This window comes from Oncorhynchus mykiss, chromosome 7, assembly GCF_057628025.1.
Source record: "Oncorhynchus mykiss isolate SJ-2025 chromosome 7, ASM5762802v1, whole genome shotgun sequence".
NCBI lineage: Eukaryota > Metazoa > Chordata > Actinopteri > Salmoniformes > Salmonidae > Oncorhynchus > Oncorhynchus mykiss.
Genome location: NC_143028.1, coordinates 80,690,581 through 80,711,973, shown reverse-complemented (window position 1 = coordinate 80,711,973; position 21,393 = coordinate 80,690,581). Strand labels below are relative to the sequence as shown.

The 21,393-nt window shown below is 45.6% G+C and overlaps 1 protein-coding gene across 3 annotated transcripts in view; it reads left to right on the top strand.

The window, feature by feature from the left end:
• The window catches only part of slc6a11b (solute carrier family 6 member 11b), an 86,760-nt gene that overhangs the window by 35,902 nt on the left and 29,465 nt on the right, over positions 1-21,393 (top strand). For all 3 annotated transcript variants that reach the window (XM_090242346.1, XM_090242345.1, XM_090242347.1), the window contains exons 7-8: positions 5,547-5,681; positions 21,168-21,271. In XM_090242346.1, the coding sequence (XP_090098472.1) occupies positions 5,547-5,681; positions 21,168-21,271 (239 nt within the window). The remainder of the gene's footprint in view (positions 1-5,546; positions 5,682-21,167; positions 21,272-21,393) is intronic.

The following is a 21,393-nucleotide window of genomic DNA, read 5'->3' as shown; positions in this document are numbered from 1 at the left end:
TGCACACAGGTGGACTTAACTTACCTAATTATGTGACTTCTGAAGGTAAGGTAGGGGCTTCATAGCAAAGGGGGTGAATGCATATGCACGCACCACTTTTCCATTACAAAAAATAAATAACATTGAAACTTTTTTTTTTTTTTTCATTTCACTTCACCAATGTAGACTGTTTTGTGTATATGTCCATCACAGGAAATCCAAATAAAAATCCATTTAAATTACAGGTTGTAGTGCAACAAAATAAGATAAACGCCATGGGGGATAAAAACTTTTGCAAGGCACTGTAAAAGACCTTAAATACACAACTTGAAGTAAACACGTATTTGGCCATGGAGCACGATCTGATTGGCCAGTGAGGGGCACACCCACAACTTGTTCATTCATCAGAACTCAGCCCTTTCTAGCCAAAGCCAGCAAGTGCTCTGATAATTGTGATAATGAAATGTCCTAAACCCTGTTCCCTCCCCAGCCCTGTGGCCCAGTCTCTGGTCCTGTTCCCTCCCCAGCCCTCTGGCCCAGTCTCTGGTCCTGTTCCCTCCCAAGCTCTGTGACCCAGTCTCTGGTCCTGTTCCCTCCCCATCCCTGTGACCCAGTCTCTGGTCCTGTTCCCTCCCCAGCTCTGTGACCCAGTCTCTGGTCCTGTTCCCTCCCCAGCCCTGTGACCCAGTCTCTGGTCCTGTTCCCTCCTCAGCCCTGTGACCCAGTCTCTGGTCCTGTTCCCTCCCCAGCCCCGTGACCCAGTCTCTGGTCCTGTTCCCTCCTCAGCCCTGTGACCCAGTATCTGGTCCTGTTCCCTCCCCAGCCCTGTTCCCTCCCCATCCCTGTGACCCAGTCTCTGGTCCTGTTCCCTCCTCAGCCCTGTAACCCAGTCTCTGGTCTTGATCCCTCCTCAGCCCTGTGACCCAGTCTCTGGTCCTGTTCCCTCCTCAGCCCTGTGACCCAGTCTCTGGTCCTGTTCCCTCCTCAGCCCTGTGACCCAGTCTCTGGTCCTGTTCCCTCCCCAGCTCTGTGACCCAGTCTCTGGTCCTGTTCCCTCCCCAGCCCTGTGACCCAGTCTCTGGTCCTGTTCCCTCCTCAGCCCTGTGACCCAGTCTCTGGTCCTGTTCCCTCCCCAGCCCCGTGACCCAGTCTCTGGTCCTGTTCCCTCCTCAGCCCTGTGACCCAGTCTCTGGTCCTGTTCCCTCCCCAGCCCTGTTCCCTCCCCATCCCTGTGACCCAGTCTCTGGTCCTGTTCCCTCCTCAGCCCTGTAACCCAGTCTCTGGTCTTGATCCCTCCTCAGCCCTGTGACCCAGTCTCTGGTCCTGTTCCCTCCTCAGCCCTGTGACCCAGTCTCTGGTCCTGTTCCCTCCTCAGCCCTGTGATCCAGTCTCGGGTCCTGTTCCCTCCCCAGCCCTGTTACCCAGCTTCTTGCAGGTCTGGGAGGAGAGGAGAGGAGAGGAGAGGGAAGGGAAGGGAGGGGGATCCCAGCTGAGGCAGTGTGGGAAAATGATCTGGCTCGGGCATGTGCACACCCAATTACCCACAACCCCCCGGCAGGTGACCCAGGTCACTGGACTGTATAGTGAAACAGCAGTCGCCCGTATGAATGGACTGGCTGGCGGACTGCTTTGTGGAGTAACAGACTTGTTGTGTCCACTTGGGCTACTTGCTTCAAAAGGTGGTTTGTGCTTGACCAATCACAGCTATTCACTGAATTCCCAATGAAACGACATTGACAACAGATATGGGATTGAATCCCCAGAACATCCCAGGTCTGCATGCAGATGATATTCATTTAGGTGGTGTTTGGGGTTTATGCCTTCCCCTATAGAGTATGTCAAACAGAGATGGTATGATATACAGATTCTTCAGAGAGATTCAAACCCGTTGATTTATTCCACATTTGTTGATGTGTTACAGCTTGAATTCACAATGGATTAAATCTATATTTTCTCTCGCCCATCTACGCACCTCATAATTACAGAGCGAGAACATGTTTTTAGACATTTTTGCAAATGTATTGGAAATTAAATACAGAAATATCTCATTTACGTAAGTATTCACATCCCTGAGTTAATACATTGTAGAAGCACATTTGTTAGCAATTGCAGCTGTGAGTCTTTCTGGGTAAATCTCTTAAGATCTTTCCACACCTAGATTGTGCAACATTTGTCCATTATAATTTTCAAGTAGATTTAAGTCTAAACTGTAACTCGGCCACTCAGGAACATTCACTGTCTTCTTAGCAAGCAACTCCAGTGTAGATTTGGCCTTGTGTTTTAGGTTATTGTCCTGCTGAAAGGTGACTTCATCTCCCAGTGTCTGTTGGAAAGCAGAATGAACCAGGGTTTCCTCTAGGGTTTTGACTGTGCTTAGCTGCATTCCATTTTTTCCCCCTGAAAAACTTCCAAGTCCTTAACGATTACAAGCATACCCATAACATGATGCAACCACCACTACGCTTGAAAATATGGAGAGTGGTACTCAGTAATGTGTTATATTGGATTTACCCCAAACATAACACTTTGTATTCAGGACAAAAAGTGAATTTTGCAGTATTACTTTATTGCAGGGCTTTCCGACCCTGTTCCTGGAGAGATACCCTCCTGTAGGTTTTAACTTCAACCCTGTTCCTGGAGAGCTACCCTCCTGTAGGTTTTAACTTCAACCCTGTTCCTGGAGAACTACCCTCCTGTAGGTTTTAACTCCAACCCTGTTCCTGGAGAGCTACCCTCCTGTAGGTTTTAACTCCAACCCTGTTCCTGGAGAGCTACCCTCCTGTAGGTTTTAACTCCAACCCTGTTCCTGGAGAGATACCCTCCTGTAGGTTTTAACTCCAACCCTGTTCCTGGAGAGATACTATCCTGTAGGTTTTAACTCCAACCCTGTTCCTGGAGAGATACCCTCCTGTAGGTTTTAACTTCAACCCTGTTCCTGGAGAGCTACCCTCCTGTAGGTTAACTCCAACCCTGTTCCTGGAGAGATACCCTCCTATAGGTTAACTCCGACCCTGTTCCTGGAGAGCTACCCTCCTATAGGTTAACTCCAACCCTGTTCCTGGAGAGCTACCCTCCTGTAGGTTAACTCCAACCCTGTTCCTGGAGAGATACCCTCCTGTAGGTTTTAACTCCAACCCTGTTCCTAAAACCTACAGGAGGGTATCTCTCCAGGAACAGGGTTGGAGTTAAAACCTACAGGAGGGTATCTCTCCAGGAACAGGGTTGGAGTTAAAACCTACAGGAGGGTATCTCTCCAGGAACAGGGTTGGAGTTAAAACCTACAGGAGGGTAGTTCTCCAGGAACAGGGTTGGAGTTAAAACCTATAGGAGGGTAGCTCTCCAGGAACAGGGTTGGAGTTAAAACCTACAGGAGGGTCTCTCTCCAGGAACAGGGTTGGAGTTAAAACCTACAGCAGGGTAGTTCTCCAGGAACAGGGTTGGAGTTAAAACCTATAGGAGGGTAGCTCTCCAGGAACAGGGTTGGAGTTAAAACCTACAGGAGGGTCTCTCTCCAGGAACAGGGTTGGAGTTAAAACCTACAGGAGGGTCTCTCTCCAGGAACAGGGTTGGAGTTAAAACCTACAGGAGGGTAGTTCTCCAGGAACAGGGTTGGAGTTAAAACCTATAGGAGGGTCTCTCTCCAGGAACAGGGTTGGAGTTAAAACCTACAGGAGGGTAGTTTTCCAGGAACAGGGTTGGAGTTAAAACCTACAGGAGGGTAGCTCTCTAGGAACAGGGTTGGAGTTAAAACCTACAGGAGGGTCTCTCTCCAGGAACAGGGTTGGAGTTAAAACCTACAGGAGGGTATCTCTCCAGGAACAGGGTTGAAGTGTCCTGCTTTAGTGCCTTGTTACAAACTGGATGCATGTTTTGGAATATTTTTTATTCTGTACAGGCTTTCTTCTTTTCACTCTGTCAATTATGTTCTTATTGTGGAGTAACTACAACGTTGTTGATCCATCCTCAGTTTTCTCCTGTCACAGCCATTAAACTCAGTTTTAAAGTCACCATTTGCCTCATGGTGAAATCCCTGAGCGGTTTCCTTCCTCCCCGGCAACTGAGTTAGGAAGGACGTCTGTATCTTTGTAGTGACTGGGTGTATTGTAACACCATACAAAGTCTATTTAATCACTTCACCATGCTCAAAGGGATGTTCAATATCTACTTTTACATTTCTACCCATCTGCCAATAGGGGCCCTTCTTTGCGAGATATTGGAAAACCTCCCTGGTCTTTGTGGTTGAATCTGTGTTTGAAATTCACTGCTGGACTAAGGGACCTTACAGGCAATTGTATGTGTGGGGGTACAGAGATGAGGTAGTCATTCAGAAATCATGTTAAACACTATTATTGCACACAGAGTGAGTCCATACCACTTATTATGTGACTTGTTAAGCACATGTTTACTCCTGAACTTATTTAGGCTTGACATAACTAAAAGGGGTTGAATACTTATTGACTCAAAACATTTTAGCTTTGCATTATTTATTATTTTGTTAGCATTTTGAAAACCATAATTCCACTTTGACATTATATATATTTTTTAAATCCAATTTAAATTCAGGTTGTCAACACAACAACATGTGGAAAAACTCAAGGGATGTGAATACTTCCTGAAGGCATTGTAGATACAGTATGATATGTTGTTCTGTCTATCTATAGGTGGTGTACTGTATGCAACCTACAGATGATATCTGATATGTTCCTATGTGACTGATACCTATAGATGATATCTGATATGTTCCTATGTGACTGATACCTATAGATGATATCTGATATGTTCCTACGTGACTGATACCTTTAGATGATATCTGATATGTTCCTACGTGACTGATACCTAAAGATGATATCTGATATGTTCCTTCGTGACTGATACCTATAGATGATATCTGATATGTTCCTTCGTGACTGATACCTATAGATGATATCTGATATGTTCCTTCGTGACTGATACCTATAGATGATATCTGATATGTTCCTACGTGACTGATACCTTTAGATGATATCTGATATGTTCCTATGTGACTGATACCTATAGATGATATCTGATATGTTCCTTCGTGACTGATACCTAAAGATGATATCTGATATGTTCCTACGTGACTGATACCTATAGATGATATCTGATATGTTCCTATGTGACTGATACCTATAGATGATATCTGATATGTTCCTACGTGACTGATACCTTTAGATGATATCTGATATGTTCCTACGTGACTGATACCTAAAGATGATATCTGATATGTTCCTACGTGACTGATATCTATAGATGATATCTGATATGTTCCTTCGTGACTGATACCTATAGATGATATCTGATATGTTCCTACGTGACTGATACCTATAGATGATATCTGATATGTTCCTATGTGACTGATACCTATAGATAATATGTGATATGTTTGTATGTGACTGCTACCTTCCCCTATAGATTATATTATATAATATGATATGTTGTTGTTGTGGTTCTGTCCATCTATAGGTGGTGTACTTAACTGTTACCTTCCCCTATAGATTATAATATGTAATATGATATGTTGATGTTGTGGTTCTGTCCATCTATAGGTGGTGTATGTGACTGCTACCTTCCCCTATGTCATGCTGTTGGTCCTGCTGATCCGAGGGGTGACTCTGCCGGGGGCGTGGGAAGGAATCAAGTTCTACCTGTACCCTGACATCTCCCGCCTCTCAGACCCTCAGGTAGGTACCGTCGCTCGATCCAACATGGCCTCCCGGTCGCCTTCTCTCTCAGCCACGAGCAGTTAGTGTCTCAGCAACTGTCACCTTCGATCCAACATGGCCTCCCGGTCGCCTTCTCTCTAAGCCGTTAGCAGTTAGTGTCTCAGCAACTGTCACCTTCGATCCAACATGGCATCCCTGTCGCCTTCTCTCTCAGCCACGAGCAGTTAGTGTCTCAGCAACTGTCACCTTCGATCCAACATGGCCTCCCGGTCGCCTTCTCTCTAAGCCGTTAGCAGTTAGTGTCTCAGCAACTGTCACCTTCGATCCAACATGGCATCCCTGTCGCCTTCTCTCTCAGCCACGAGCAGTTAGTGTCTCAGCAACTGTCACCTTCGATCCAACATGGCCTCCCGGTCGCCTTCTCTCTCAGCCACGAGCAGTTAGTGTCTCAGCAACTGTCACCTTCGATCCAACATGGCCTCCCGGTCGCCTTCTCTCTAAGCCACAAGCAGTTAGTGTCTCAGCAACTGTCACCTTCGATCCAACATGGCATCCCTGTCGCCTTCTCCCCCTATAAACCTATAACCCTATACCCCTACAACCCTATAAACCTATACCCCTATATCCCTACAACCCTATAACCCTATACCGCTACAACCCTACACCCCCATACCCCTATAACCCTATACCCCTACAACCCTATAAACCTATACCCCTATACCCCTACAAACCTATAACCCCCATACCCCTACAACCCTATACCCCTATATCCCAATATCCTTATACCCTTATAACCCTACCTCCCTACCTCCCTACCTCCCTATACCCCTATACCCCTACAAACCTATAACCCCCATACCCCTACAACCCTATACCCCTATATCCCAATATCCTTATACCCTTATAACCCTACCTCCCTACCTCCCTACCTCCCTACCTCCCTACCTCCCTATACCCTTATAACCCTACCTCCCTACCTCCCTATACCCTTATAACCCTACCTCCCTACCTCCCTACCTCCCTACCTCCCTACCTCCCTACCTCCCTACCTCCCTACCTCCCTACCTCCCTACCTCCCTACAACCCTACCTCCCTACCTCCCTACCTCCCTACCTCCCTACCTCCCTACCTCCCTACCTCCCTACCTCCCTACCTCCCTACAACCCTACCTCCCTACCTCCCTACCTCCCTACCTCCCTACCTCCCTACCTCCCTACCTCCCTACAACCCTACCTCCCTACCTCCCTACCTCCCTACCTCCCTACCTCCCTACCTCCCTACCTCCCTACCTCCCTATACCCCGATAACACTATTCACACAGGACTAGTATTACTATAGAACGTCGGGTATGTAAATATTACCCCAGCATGCCAGTTAGTGCAGTGGACGATTCGGTTGAGATTAGTTTTACCAATCTGCCCGTGTACTCATTTTTTCCCCCCTCATTCACAGTTGACCGTTATGAAGCCTGGAGTCTCTTCTCGGCGTGAAGATAGTTCACATGTCTAGGGACAGTCTAATAGTGACCTAATGGCCTTCAGTTCACATGTCTAGGGACAGTCTAATAGTGACCTAATGACCTTCAGTACACATGTCTAGGGACAGTCTAATAGTGACCTAATGACCTTCAGTACACATGTCTAGGGACAGTCTAATAGTGAGCTAATGGCCTTCAGTTCACATGTCTAGGGACAGTCTAATAGTGACCTAATGACCTTCAGTACACATGTCTAGGGACAGTCTAATAGTGACCTAATGACCTTCAGTACACATGCCTAGGGACAGTCTAATAGTGACCTAATGACCTTCAGTTCACATGCCTAGGGACAGTCTAATAGTGACCTAATGACCTTCAGTTCAGAGAAAGTCAAAATAACAATGCATATTAACAAGAACCATGGACTTTTAACCTACAGACATTTAATTACCTGACGGATTTGGCAAGTTATCAATTCATTGGCACAATATTGTCCACTTCTTTGTCTTTTAAAAGTACTTCACTGGGAAAGTTGATATGTGACAAAACCGATCATTCATCTGTAGGCTACGAACATAGCACTTAAGTTCTGACCCAAACTGGGCCCAGTACCTTTTAAACTCTGTAATATAACACAGGGATGACGATTCACACGGGAGAAGTATTATCAGAGGACATTGGAGTTTTCAGAATAAAAAATAAAAAATGTTTTTAGGGCTGGGATAATAAAAATTACTGACATGGCAGATTTGGAAGGGACCAAAATTACGGACGTGGTGATTTGTGTCCGTGCACACAATTACATTAGCTGAGCTCCCCCAGTAAAACATGTCTGTACCCCCTATACCCTATACCCTATACCCCTATACCCTATACCCCTATACCCTATACCCTATACCCCTATATCCCTATACCCCTATACCCTATACCCCTATACCCCTATATCCCTATGCCCCTATACCCTATACCCTATACCCCTATATCCCTATACCCTATACCCCTATACCCCTATACCCCTATATCCCTATATCCCTATACCCTATATCCCTATACCCCTATATCCCTATACTCCTATATCCCTATGTAACGGATGTGAAATGGCTAGCTTAGTTAGCGTGGGCGCTAAATAGCGTTTCAATCAGTGACGTCACTTGCTCTGAGACCTTGAAGTAGTAGTTCCCCTTGCTCTGCAAGGGCCGCGGCTTTTGTGGAGCGATGGGTAACGACGCTTCGTAGGTGTCAGTTGTTTGATGTGTGCAGAAGGTCCCTGGTTCGCGCCCGGGTATGGGCGAGGGGACGGTTTAAAATTATACTGTTACACCTATACCCTATACCCCTATACCCTATATCCCTATACCCTATACCCCTATACCCTATACCATATACCCCTATACCCCTATATCCCTATACCCCTATAACATATACCCCTATATCCCTATACCCCTATAACATATACCCCTATACCCCTATAGCCCTATAGCCCTATATCCCTATACCCCTATACCCTAAACCCCCATAGCCCTATAGCCCTATACTCCTATACCCCTATATCCTATACCCCTATAACATATACCCCTATACCCCTATAACATATACCCCTATACCCCTATACCCCTATGTGTATGTACTGTATGTAGAAAGGAGTGATATGCAGGGAAAAGGGTTCCATTCAGGACTCTCAGAGCGGTGACAGCAGTGGTAGCTAGCTGCCAGGAAGCACAGATGGTGTAGTGGTGGGGTGTTGACTATAGGAGGTAGAGGTGTAGTGGTGGGGTGTTGACTATAGGAGGTAGAGGTGTAGTGGTGGGGTGTTGACTATAGGAGGTAGAGGTGTAGTGGTGGAGTGCTGACTATAGGAGGTAGAGGTGTAGTGGTGGGGTGTTGACTATAGGAGGTAGAGGTGTAGTGGTGGGGTGTTGACTATAGGAGGTAGAGGTGTAGTGGTGGGGTGCTGACTATAGGAGGTAGAGGTGTAGTGGTGGGGTGTTGACTATAGGAGGTAGAGGTGTAGTGGTGGAGTGCTGACTATAGGAGGTAGAGGTGTAGTGGTGGGGTGTTGACTATAGGAGGTAGAGGTGTAGTGGTGGGGTGCTGACTATAGGAGGTAGAGGTGTAGTGGTGGGGTATTGACTATAGGAGGTAGAGGTGTAGTCGTGGGGTGCTGACTATAGGAGGTAGAGGTGTAGTGGTGGGGTGCTGACTATAGGAGGTAGAGGTGTAGTGGTGGGGTGTTGACTATAGGAGGTAGAGGTGTAGTGGTGGGGTGCTGACTATAGGAGGTAGAGGTGTAGTGGTGGGGAGCTGACTATAGGAGGTAGAGGTGTAGTGGTGGGGTGCTGACTATAGGAGGTAGAGGTGTAGTGGTGGGGTGTTGACTATAGGAGGTAGAGGTGTAGTGGTGGGGTGTTGACTATGGTTGACTATAGGAGGTAGAGGTGTAGTGGTGGGGAGCTGACTATAGGAGGTAGAGGTGTAGTGGTGGGGTGTTGACTATAGGAGGTAGAGGTGTAGTGGTGGGGTGTTGACTATAGGAGGTAGAGGTGTAGTGGTGGAGTGCTGACTATAGGAGGTAGAGGTGTAGTGGTGGGGTGTTGACTATAGTTGACTATAGGGGGTAGAGGTGTAGTGGTGGGGTGCTGACTATAGGAGGTAGAGGTGTAGTGGTGGGGTGTTGACTATAGGAGGTAGAGGTGTAGTGGTGGGGTGCTGACTATAGGAGGTAGAGGTGTAGTGGTGGGGTGTTGACTATAGGAGGTAGAGGTGTAGTGGTGGGGTGCTGACTATAGGAGGTAGAGGTGTAGTGGTGGGGTGCTGACTATAGGAGGTAGAGGTGTAGTGGTGGGGTGTTGACTATAGTTGACTATAGGGGGTAGAGGTGTAGTGGTGGGGTGCTGACTATAGGAGGTAGAGGTGTAGTGGTGGGGTGCTGACTATAGGAGGTAGAGGTGTAGTGGTGGGGTGTTGACTATAGGAGGTAGAGGTGTAGTGGTGGGGTGTTGACTATAGTTGACTATAGGAGGTAGAGGTGTAGTGGTGGGGTGCTGACTATAGGAGGTAGAGGTGTAGTGGTGGGGTGCTGACTATAGGAGGTAGAGGTGTAGTGGTGGGGTGCTGACTATAGGAGGTAGAGGTGTAGTGGTGGGGTGTTGACTATAGGAGGTAGAGGTGTAGTGGTGGGGTGCTGACTATAGGAGGTAGAGGTGTAGTGGTGGGGTGCTGACTATAGGAGGTAGAGGTGTAGTGGTGGGGTGTTGACTATAGTTGACTATAGGGGGTAGAGGTGTAGTGGTGGGGTGCTGACTATAGGAGGTAGAGGTGTAGTGGTGGGGTGCTGACTATAGGAGGTCATCTTCATATTAGCGTACTGGGTTGAACTGACACACTCTATTTCTCGACTGCGTAACACTGCACACCAATGCACTGAAAGCACAACAAGCAGAAAGAGGAGTGGTCTGAAGATTGAGTCAGAGAGAGAGAGAGAAAGAGGAGTGGTCTGAAGATTGAGTCAGAAAGAGAGAGAGAAAGAGGAGTGGTCTGAAGATTGAGTCAGAGAGAGAGAGAGAAAGAGGAGTGGTCTGAAGATTGAGTCAGCGAGAGAGAGAGAAAGAGGAGTGGTCTGAAGATTGAGTCAGAGAGAGAGAGAGAAAGAGGAGTGGTCTGAAGATTGAGTCAGAGAGAGAGAGAGAAAGAGGAGTGGTCTGAAGATTGAGTCAGAGAGAGAGAGAGAAAGAGGTGTGGTCTGAAGATTGAGTCAGAGAGAGAAAGAGGAGTGGTCTGAAGATTGAGTCAGAGAGAGAGAGAGAAAGAGGAGTGGTCTGAAGATTGAGTCAGAGAGAGAGAGAGAGAAAGAGGAGTGGTCTGAAGATTGAGTCAGAGAGAGAGAGAGAGAGAGAGAAAAGACAGAGATGAAGGGTATTGAAGTGGGCTGAAGATGACTGGTACAGAGGAATGGCTCCTCCTGAAGTACCAGCAGCTCTTATAGTGTAGCCTATAGCAGCTCAAACATATGAACCCTGGTACAGTAATATCCTATAGTACCTCTAACATATGAACCCTGGTACAGTAATATCCTATAGTACCTCTAACATATGAACCCTGGTACAGTAATATCCTATAGTACCTCTAACATATGAACCCTGGTACAGTAATATCCTATAGTACCTCTAACATATGAACCCTGGTACAGTAATATCCTATAGTACCTCTAACATATGAACCCTGGTACAGTAATATCCTATAGTACCTCTAACATATGAACCCTGGTACAGTAATATCCTATAGTACCTCTAACATATGAACCCTGGTACAGTAATATCCTATAGTACCTCTAACATATGAACCCTGGTACAGTAATATCCTATAGTACCTCTAACATATGAACCCTGGTACAGTAATATCCTATAGTACCTCTAACATATGAACCCTGGTACAGTAATATCCTATAGTACCTCTAACATATGAACTCTGGTACAGTAATATCCTATAGCACCTCTAACATATGAACCCTGGTACAGTAATATCCTATAGTACCTCTAACATATGAACTGTGGTACAGTAATATCCTATAGTACCTCTAACATATGAACCCTGGTACAGTAATATCCTATAGCACCTCTAACATAGGAACCCTGGTACAGTAATATCCTATAGCACCTCTAACATATGAACCCTGGTACAGTAATATCCTATAGTACCTCTAACATATGAACCCTGGTACAGTAATATCCTATAGTACCTCTAACATATGAACCCTGGTACAGTAATATCCTATAGCACCTCTAACATATGAACCCTGGTACAGTAATATCCTATAGTACCTCTAACATATGAACCCTGGTACAGTAATATCCTATAGTACCTCTAACATATGAACCCTGGTACAGTAATATCCTATAGTACCTCTAACATATGAACTCTGGTACAGTAATATCCTATAGTACCTCTAACATATGAACCCTGGTACAGTAATATCCTATAGCACCTCTAACATATGAACCCTGGTACAGTAATATCCTATAGTACCTCTAACATATGAACCCTGGTACAGTAATATCCTATAGTACCTCTAACATATGAACCCTGGTACAGTAATATCCTATAGTACCTCTAACATATGAACCCTGGTACAGTAATATCCTATAGCACCTCTAACATATGAACCCTGGTACAGTAATATCCTATAGTACCTCTAACATATGAACCCTGGTACAGTAATATCCTATAGTACCTCTAACATATGAACCCTGGTACAGTAATATCCTATAGTACCTCTAACATATGAACCCTGGTACAGTAATATCCTATAGCACCTCTAACATATGAACCCTGGTACAGTAATATCCTATAGTACCTCTAACATATGAACCCTGGTACAGTAATATCCTATAGTACCTCTAACATATGAACCCTGGTACAGTAATATCCTATAGTACCTCTAACATATGAACCCTGGTACAGTAATATCCTATAGTACCTCTAACATATGAACCCTGGTACAGTAATATCCTATAGTACCTCTAACATATGAACCCTGGTACAGTAATATCCTATAGTACCTCTAACATATGAACCCTGGTACAGTAATATCCTATAGTACCTCTAACATAGGAACCCTGGTACAGTAATATCCTATAGCACCTCTAACATATGAACCCTGTTACGGACAGTACAACTAGCGTGCAGAACTAGGTAATACTAGGTAATACTAGGTAATACTAGGTACTAGGTAATACTAGGTAATACTAGGTAATACTAGGTAATACTAGGTACTAGGTAATACTAGGTAATACTAGGTACTAGGTAATACTAGGTACTAGGTAATACTAGGTAATAGCAGTTTTGTACAGTAAGCCAACGAGGCAGAGAGATGAGTAATGCGTTTAATGTTTGAGGCGTCATGACATCACTGGACAGAACAGAGCTCAAGACAGCAGGACAGCTGGGGTTGCCAGGCAACTGCTTTTTTTCCCCCCTGCAAACGCCAGGATTGTCTGTTTATTATTATGGGGTGTTGTTCAGCTGTGAGGATGAGGAGGCTATGACACAGTGTTAGGGTACTAATAATGGGTGACACATTTGTCCGGGTTACATCTGATGAACACGATGCCTCTGGGTTATTAATGATACACAATCTGAGTGTTAGAATCTAGGCTGGCAAGAAATATGTCTCCACTAGGTAAGTACTGGGTCGCATGGCTTTGTTACTTACATGTTTATAGTACATGTGTCGTGCTGACTAGATTAACGTGTGGCACTGTGGAAACTCTAGTCCTTATCAGGCCTGTGTGCATCCATCAGTGTACACAGTCATCCAGCCAGTCAGTCAGTCAGCCAGTCAGCCAGTCAGCCAGTCAGTCAGCCAGTCAGTCAGCCAGTCAGCCAGTCAGCCAGTCAGTCAGTCAGCCAGTCAGTCAGCCAGTCAGTCAGCCAGCCAGTCAGCCAGTCAGCCAGTCAGCCAGTCATTCAGTCAGTCAGTCAGTCAGCTAGTCAGTCAGTCAGATAGTCAGTCAGTCAGCCAGTCAGTCAGTCAGCCAGTCAGCTAGTCAGTCAGCCAACCAGCCAGTCAGCCAGTCAGTCAGCCAACCAGTCAGTCAGCTAGTCAGCCAACCAACCAGTCAGCCAGTCAGCCAACCAGCCAGTCAGCCAGCTAGTCAGTCAGCCAACCAGCCAGTCAGTCAGCCAACCAGCCAGTCAGTTGACTGACTAGTCGGCTAGTCAGTCAGCCAACCAGCCAGTCAGCCAACCAGCCAGTCAGTCAGCCAGTCATCCAGTCAGTCAGTCAGTCAGCCAACCAGCCAGCCAGTCAGTCAGTCAGCCAACCAGCCAGTCAGCTTGTCAGTCAACCAACCAGCTAGTCAGCCAGCAAGTCAGCTAGTCAGTCAGACAGCCTGCCAGCTAGTCAGTCAGCCAGCCAGCCAGCCAGCCAACTAGTCAGTCAGTCAGCCAACCAGCCAGTCAGTCAGCCAACCAGCCAGTCAGTCAGCCAGCCAGCCAGCCAGCTAGTCAGTCAGTCCTTTACTACACTGGGCTGCTCTCTGCTCTCCATATTGATTGCGGCCTGTCTTTGGTGAACCTCGGGGATAGCGTCTGGATCAAATCCTGCTGCTTGTCCTAGTCTTTACAGCTGCCATTGACTGCCAATACGCTGTTTATCATGCATGAGATGTGGATACTAGTAGTAGACTCCTCTGTGCTGATTAATGAGGAAGAGGGGATGTGTGAGAGTAAAGGAGAGCCAGAGAAGAAAGAAAAGAGAGAGAGGAAGAAAAAGACAAAGAGCAGGAGAGAAAGAAGAAAAGAGAGAGAGAAGAAAAGAGAGAGAGAAGAAAGTGCGAGAGGGGGAGAAAAAGACTGTAGGAAAAGAGAAAGCACGAGAACATTAATGAAAGCTGGAGGGATAGAGAGAAATAGATGGATGGCAAATTAAATATATATATAGAGGGAGAGCGAGATAGAAGGACAGAAAGCCAAGTTGAGAGAGAGAGAGAGAGAGAGAGAGAGAGAGAGAGAGAGAGAGAAAGGGGCCGTTGCTTCTGACACATTGTTTAATTAGATTTTAACAGGGACAATACAGGGTTTGTTCTCGCTCTCTGAGGACGGTTGTGTGCCCCTCTCCCTCTTCCTCTCCCCATACTTCACCTCTCCGTTTCTCTCCACCTTCACCTCTCTTTCTATCTCTCCCCCTCCACCTCTCCTTCTATCTCTTCCCCTCCACCTCTCCCTCTCCTTCTCTCTTCCCCTCCACCTCTCCCTCTCCTTCTCTCTCCCCCTCCACCTCTCATTCTCTCTCTCCACCTCTTCCTCTCCCTCTCCCCCTTCACCTCTCCCTCTCCTTCTATCTCTCCCCCTCCACCTCTCCTTCAATCTCTCCACATCCTCCTCTCCCTCTTCACCTCACCCTCTCCCCCTTCACCTCTCCCTCTCCCTCTCCTTCTCTCCCTCTCCCTCTCCCGCTCCCCATACTTCACCTCTCCCTCTCCTTCTATCCCTCTCCCCCTCTCCCTCTCCCTCTCCCCCTTCACCTCTCCCTCTCCCTCTTCCCCTTCACCTCTCCTTCTATCTCTCTCCCTCTCCCTCTCCTTCTATCTCTCCCCCTCCACCTCTCCTTCTATCTCTCCACCTCCTCCTCTCCCTCTCCCTCTCCTTCTATCTCTCCCCTTTCATTCTGATGAGTTCTGATGATTCACTTCTGCTCTCAGAATAATCTGGGATCTTACTGGAACGTCTTCCACAGCAAAGTGTTGTGTGGTGTGGAAAACAAAGATGTTTTACGGAAGACAGATAGAGATTCCAGTCAGTGTCTCTCTGCTTGGTCGGACCATGAGGCTAAATCCTACCTTGCGTCCCAACATCACCGAACACCAAACTCTGAAACACTGGCCCTCCATCCATCCAGACTCCAAATTTCAGAATCAGGCAACACATCAAAAAGTATTTCCCTGGACCGGAGCCCTCCTTCAGCCCTCTGAGATGTGGCCTGAGCTGGAGCCATGTCAACTCATCAACAGTAGTTTGTGTGTGTGTGTGTGTGTCCATTCGTGTGTTCGCCTCCGTGTGTGTCTCTCCGTGTGTGTCTCTGTGTGTGTCTCTGTGTGTGTCTCTGTGTGTGTTTCTCCGTGTGTGTCTCTGTGTGTTTCTCCGTGTGTGTCTCTGTGTGTGTCTCTGTGTGTGCCTCCGTGTGTGTCTCTCCGTGTGTGTCTCTGTGTGTGTCTCTGTGTGTGTCTCTGTGTGTGCCTCCGTGTTTGTCTCTCCGTGTGTGTCTCTGTGTGTGTTTCTCCGTGTGTGTCTCTGTGTGTGTTTCTCCGTGTGTGTCTCTCCGTGTGTGTCTCTGTGTGTGTCTCTGTGTGTGTCTCTGTGTGTGTCTCTGTGTGTGCCTCCGTGTGTGTCTCTCCGTGTGTGTCTCTGTGTGTGTTTCTCCGTGTGTGTCTCTCTGTGTGTGTCTCTGTGTGTGTTTCTGTGTGTGTCTGTCCGTGAGTGTCTCTCCGTGTGTTTGTGTGTACGAACTGAAAGGACATTAATGAACATCAGAACCATAGAAAGAATGTTATTGGATGGAGGTAGAGATCTGTGTCTGAGAGGTCAGCTAGGTTTCCGTGGAGACAGGGTGCAGGGAGCTAAAACTGTATGGCTGAATGGTGATGTTATAGCCAGTTTACACCCCCTTAATGGCACCCTATTCCCTAAATAGTGCACTACTTTTGACCAGGGCCTATAGGGTAGTAGTGCGCTATAATAGAGACTCGTTTGGGACGCAGGTTAGCATGAATCCATTGTGCCTCTCTAGGTTCTGCTCTGTTTGTTCTCTTGGTTTGCACACTCGCTGACACTGTCTCTGTCTAGCTTCATAATCCACTTTATGTCTGTCTTTTGGATATTTGAAGCTGTAAATATTGATGATAGGAGGGTGCTCTCAGGGTGCTCTCGGGGTGCTCTCGAGGTGCTCTCGGGGTGCTCTCGGGGTGCTCTCGGGGTGCTCTCAGGGTGCTCTCGGGGTGCTCTCAGGGTGCTCTCAGGGAAATTGTCTCTGAATCTCAAACCAAAAACCCCTCACCCCATTGTCCTAGGCACATCTCCCCTAGGGACTTAAGGAGATATGAGAGGATCGGGTACATGTAGGTATGAGCTAAAATAGGGATAATTCCACGTGGCTTATCAGAGGGCAAGACGGATACCCTAACATCTATTTGACCCTCTGAGATCAAGGGCTAAGGGTTGACTTGATATTCAGTCTCACCTCTGATAATCAGTCTTCTACCTCTGATATTCAGTCTCACCTCTGATATTCAGTCTTCTACCTCTGATATTCAGTCTCACCTCTGATATTCAGTCTTCTACCTCTGATATTCAGTCTCACCTCTGATATTCAGTCTTCTACCTCTGATATTCAGTCTCACCTCTGATATTCAGTCTTCTACCTCTGATATTCAGTCTCACCTCTGATATTCAGTCTTCTACCTCTGATATTCAGTCTCACCTCTGATATTCAGTCTCACCTCTGATATTCAGTCTTCTACCTCTGATATTCAGTCTTCTACCTCTGATATTCAGTCTCACCTCTGATATTCAGTCTCACCTCTGATATTCAGTCTTCTACCTCTGATATTCAGTCTTCTACCTCTGATATTCAGTCTTCTACCTCTGATATTCAGTCTTCTACCTCTGATATTCAGTCTCACCTCTGATATTCAGTCTCACCTCTGATATTCAGTCTTCTACCTCTGATATTCAGTCTTCTACCTCTGATATTCAGTCTTCTACCTCTGATATTCAGTCTTCTACCTCTGATATTCAGTCTCACCTCTGATATTCAGTCTTACCTCTGATATTCGGTCTTCTACCTCTGATATTCAGTCTTCTACCTCTGATATTCAGTCTCACCTCTGATATTCAGTCTCACCTCTGATATTCAGTCTTCTACCTCTGATATTCAGTCTTCTACCTCTGATATTCAGCCTTCTACCTCTGATATTCAGTCTCACCTCTGATATTCAGTCTCACCTCTGATAATCAGTCTTCTACCTCTGATATTCAGTCTTCTACCTCTGATATTCAGTCTTCTACCTCTGATATTCAGTCTTCTACCTCTGATATTCAGTCTTCTACCTCTGATATTCAGTCTCACTTCTGATATTCAGTCTTCTACCTCTGATATTCAGTCTCACCTCTGATATTCAGTCTTCTACCTCTGATTATTCAGTCTCACCTCTGATATTCAGTCTTCTACCTCTGATATTCAGTCTTCTACCTCTGATATTCAGTCTCACCTCTGATATTCAGTCTTACCTCTGATATTCAGTCTTCTACCTCTGATATGCAGTCTTCTACCTCTGATATTCAGTCTTCTACCTCTGATATTCAGTCTTCTACCTCTGATATTCAGGCTTCTACCTCTGATATTCAGTCTCACCTCTGATATTCAGTCTTCTACCTCTGATATTCAGTCTCACCTCTGATAATCAGTCTTCTACCTCTGATATTCAGTCTTCTACCTCTGATATTCAGTCTTCTACCTCTGATATTCAGTCTTCTACCTCTGATATTCAGTCTCACCTCTGATATTCAGTCTTCTACCTCTGATATTCAGTCTTCTACCTCTGATATTCAGTCTTCTACCTCTGATATTCAGTCTTCTACCTCTGCTATTCAGTCTCACCTCTGATAATCAGTCTTCTACCTCTGATATTCAGTCTTCTACCTCTGATATTCAGTCTCACCTCTGATATTCAGTCTTCTACCTCTGATAATCAGTCTTCTACCTCTGATATTCAGTCTTCTACCTCTGATATTTAGTATTCTACCTCTGATATTCAGTCTCATCTCTGATATTCAGTCTTCTACCTCTGATATTCAGTCTCACCTCTGATATTCAGTATTCTACCTCTGATATTCAGTCTTCTACCTCTGATATTCAGTCTCACCTCTGATTATTCAGTCTCACCTCTGATATTCAGTCTTCTACCTCTGATATTCAGTCTTCTACCTCTGATATTCAGTCTTCTACCTCTGATATTCAGTCTTCTACCTCTGATATTCAGTCTTCTACCTCTGATATTCAGTCTTCTACCTCTGATATTCAGTCTTCTACCTCTGCTATTCAGTCTCACCTCTGATAATCAGTCTTCTACCTCTGATATTCAGTCTTCTACCTCTGATATTCAGTCTCACCTCTGATATTCAGTCTTCTACCTCTGATAATCAGTCTTCTACCTCTGATATTCAGTCTTCTACCTCTGATATTTAGTATTCTACCTCTGATATTCAGTCTCATCTCTGATATTCAGTCTTCTACCTCTGATATTCAGTCTCACCTCTGATATTCAGTATTCTACCTCTGATATTCAGTCTTCTACCTCTGATATTCAGTCTCACCTCTGATTATTCAGTCTCACCTCTGATATTCAGTCTTCTACCTCTGATATTCAGTCTTCTACCTCTGATATTCAGTCTTCTACCTCTGATATTCAGTCTTCTACCTCTGATATTCAGTCTCACCTCTGATAATCAGTCTTCTACCTCTGATATTCAGTCTCACCTCTGATATTCAGTCTTCTACCTCTGATATTCAGTCTTCTACCTCTGATATTCAGTCTTCTACCTCTGATATTCAGTCTCACCTCTGATATTCAGTCTCACCTCTGATATTCAGTCTCACCTCTGATATTCAGTCTTCTACCTCTGATATTCAGTCTTCTACCTCTAATATGCAGTCTTCTACCTCTGATATTCAGTCTTCTACCTCTGATATTCAGTCTTCTACCTCTGATATTCAGTCTCACCTCTGATATTCAGTCTTCTACCTCTGATATTCAGTCTCACCTCTGATATTCAGTCTCACCTCTGATATTCAGTCTCACCTCTGATATTCAGTCTTCTACCTCTGATTATTCAGTCTCACCTCTGATATTCAGTCTTCTACCTCTGATATTCAGTCTTCTACCTCTGATATTCAGTCTTCTACCTCTGATATTCAGTCTTCTACCTCTGATATTCAGTCTCACCTCTGATATTCAGTCTTACCTCTGATATTCAGTCTTCTACCTCTGATATTCAGTCTTCTACCTCTGATATTCAGTCTTCTACCTCTGATATTCAGTCTTCTACCTCTGATATTCAGTCTTCTACCTCTGATATTCAGTCTTCTACCTCTGATATTCAGTCTCACCTCTGATAATCAGTCTTCTACCTCTGATATTCAGTCTCACCTCTGATAATCCGTCTTCTACCTCTGATATTCAGTCTTCTACCTCTGATATTCAGTCTTCTACCTCTGATATTCAGTCTTCTACCTCTGATATTCAGTCTTCTACCTCTGATATTCAGTCTCACCTCTGATAATCAGTCTTCTACCTCTGATATTCAGTCTTCTACCTCTGATATTCAGTCTCACCTCTGATATTCAGTCTTCTACCTCTGATATTCAGTCTTCTACCTCTGATATTCAGTCTCACCTCTGATATTCAGTCTTCTACCTCTGATATTCAGTCTTCTACCTCTGATATTCAGTCTTCTACCTCTGATATTCAGTCTCACTCTATGAATGAGTGTAAATGAACTGCCCAGAGGCAGTTTTAACGTCTAATCTACTTGGAGGATGTTGATCTATGATTTGTGTGTTTTGTTCTCTCCCTGGGAGAGTCTTGAAAGCCTCTGGTTTCTACACTAGAGGTTTGTCTAACTACAGTCATTTGGAACATCGTTTATTTTCCATGACAGTTACAATCAGATGCATGAACTGGTATAGTGCCGTCAAGGGTCAAGGGTCAAGGGTCTAGGGTTCATGCATGCACCGTAAAAAAGGTTGCTTATTAAATAAAACTACATTAAAAAAATAATTGATCTGAATACAAACATGATTCTGATCCTGTTGTCTGTCTTCCTTTGTGTGATGGTGTGTGTGTGAGGGTGTGTGTGTTGGTGTGTGTGTGATGGTGTGTGTGTGATGGTGTGTGTGTGATGGTGTGTGTGTGAGGGTGTGTGTGTGATGGTTTGTGTGATGGTGTGTGTGTGATGGTGTGTGTGATGGTGTGTGTGATGGTGTGTGTGTGAGGGTGTGTGTGTGATGGTGTGTGTGTGATGGTGTGTGTGTGATGGTTTGTGTGATGGTGTGTGTGATGGTATGTGTGTGTGTGATGGTTTGTGTGATGGTGTGTGTGATGGTGTGTGTGTGTGTGTGATGGTGTGTGTGTGATGGTTTGTGTGTGATGGTGTGTGTGTGATGGTTTGTGTGATGGTGTGTGTGTGATGGTGTGTGTGTGATGGTTTGTGTGATGGTGTGTGTGATGGTGTGTGTGTGTGTGTGATGGTGTGTGTGTGAGGGTGTGTGTGTGTGATGGTTTGTGTGATGGTGTGTGTGTGATGGTGTGTGTGTGTGATGGTTTGTGTGATGGTGTGTGTGATGGTGTGTGCGTGTGATGGTGTGTGTGATGGTGTGTGTGTGATGGTTTGTGTGATGGTGTGTGTGATGGTGTGTGTGTGATGGTTTGTGTGATGGTGTGTGTGTGTGATGGTGTGTGTCTTGTGTCCCTCAGGTGTGGGTGGATGCTGGGACTCAGATCTTCTTCTCCTATGCCATCTGTTTGGGGTGTCTGACGGCCCTGGGGAGCTACAACAGCTACGACAACAACTGTTACAGGTTAGACTGACACACAGACAATACTACCGGTTAGACTGACAATACTACTGGTTAGACTGACAATACTACTGGTTAGACTGACAATACTACTGGTTAGACTGACAATACTACTGGTTAGACTG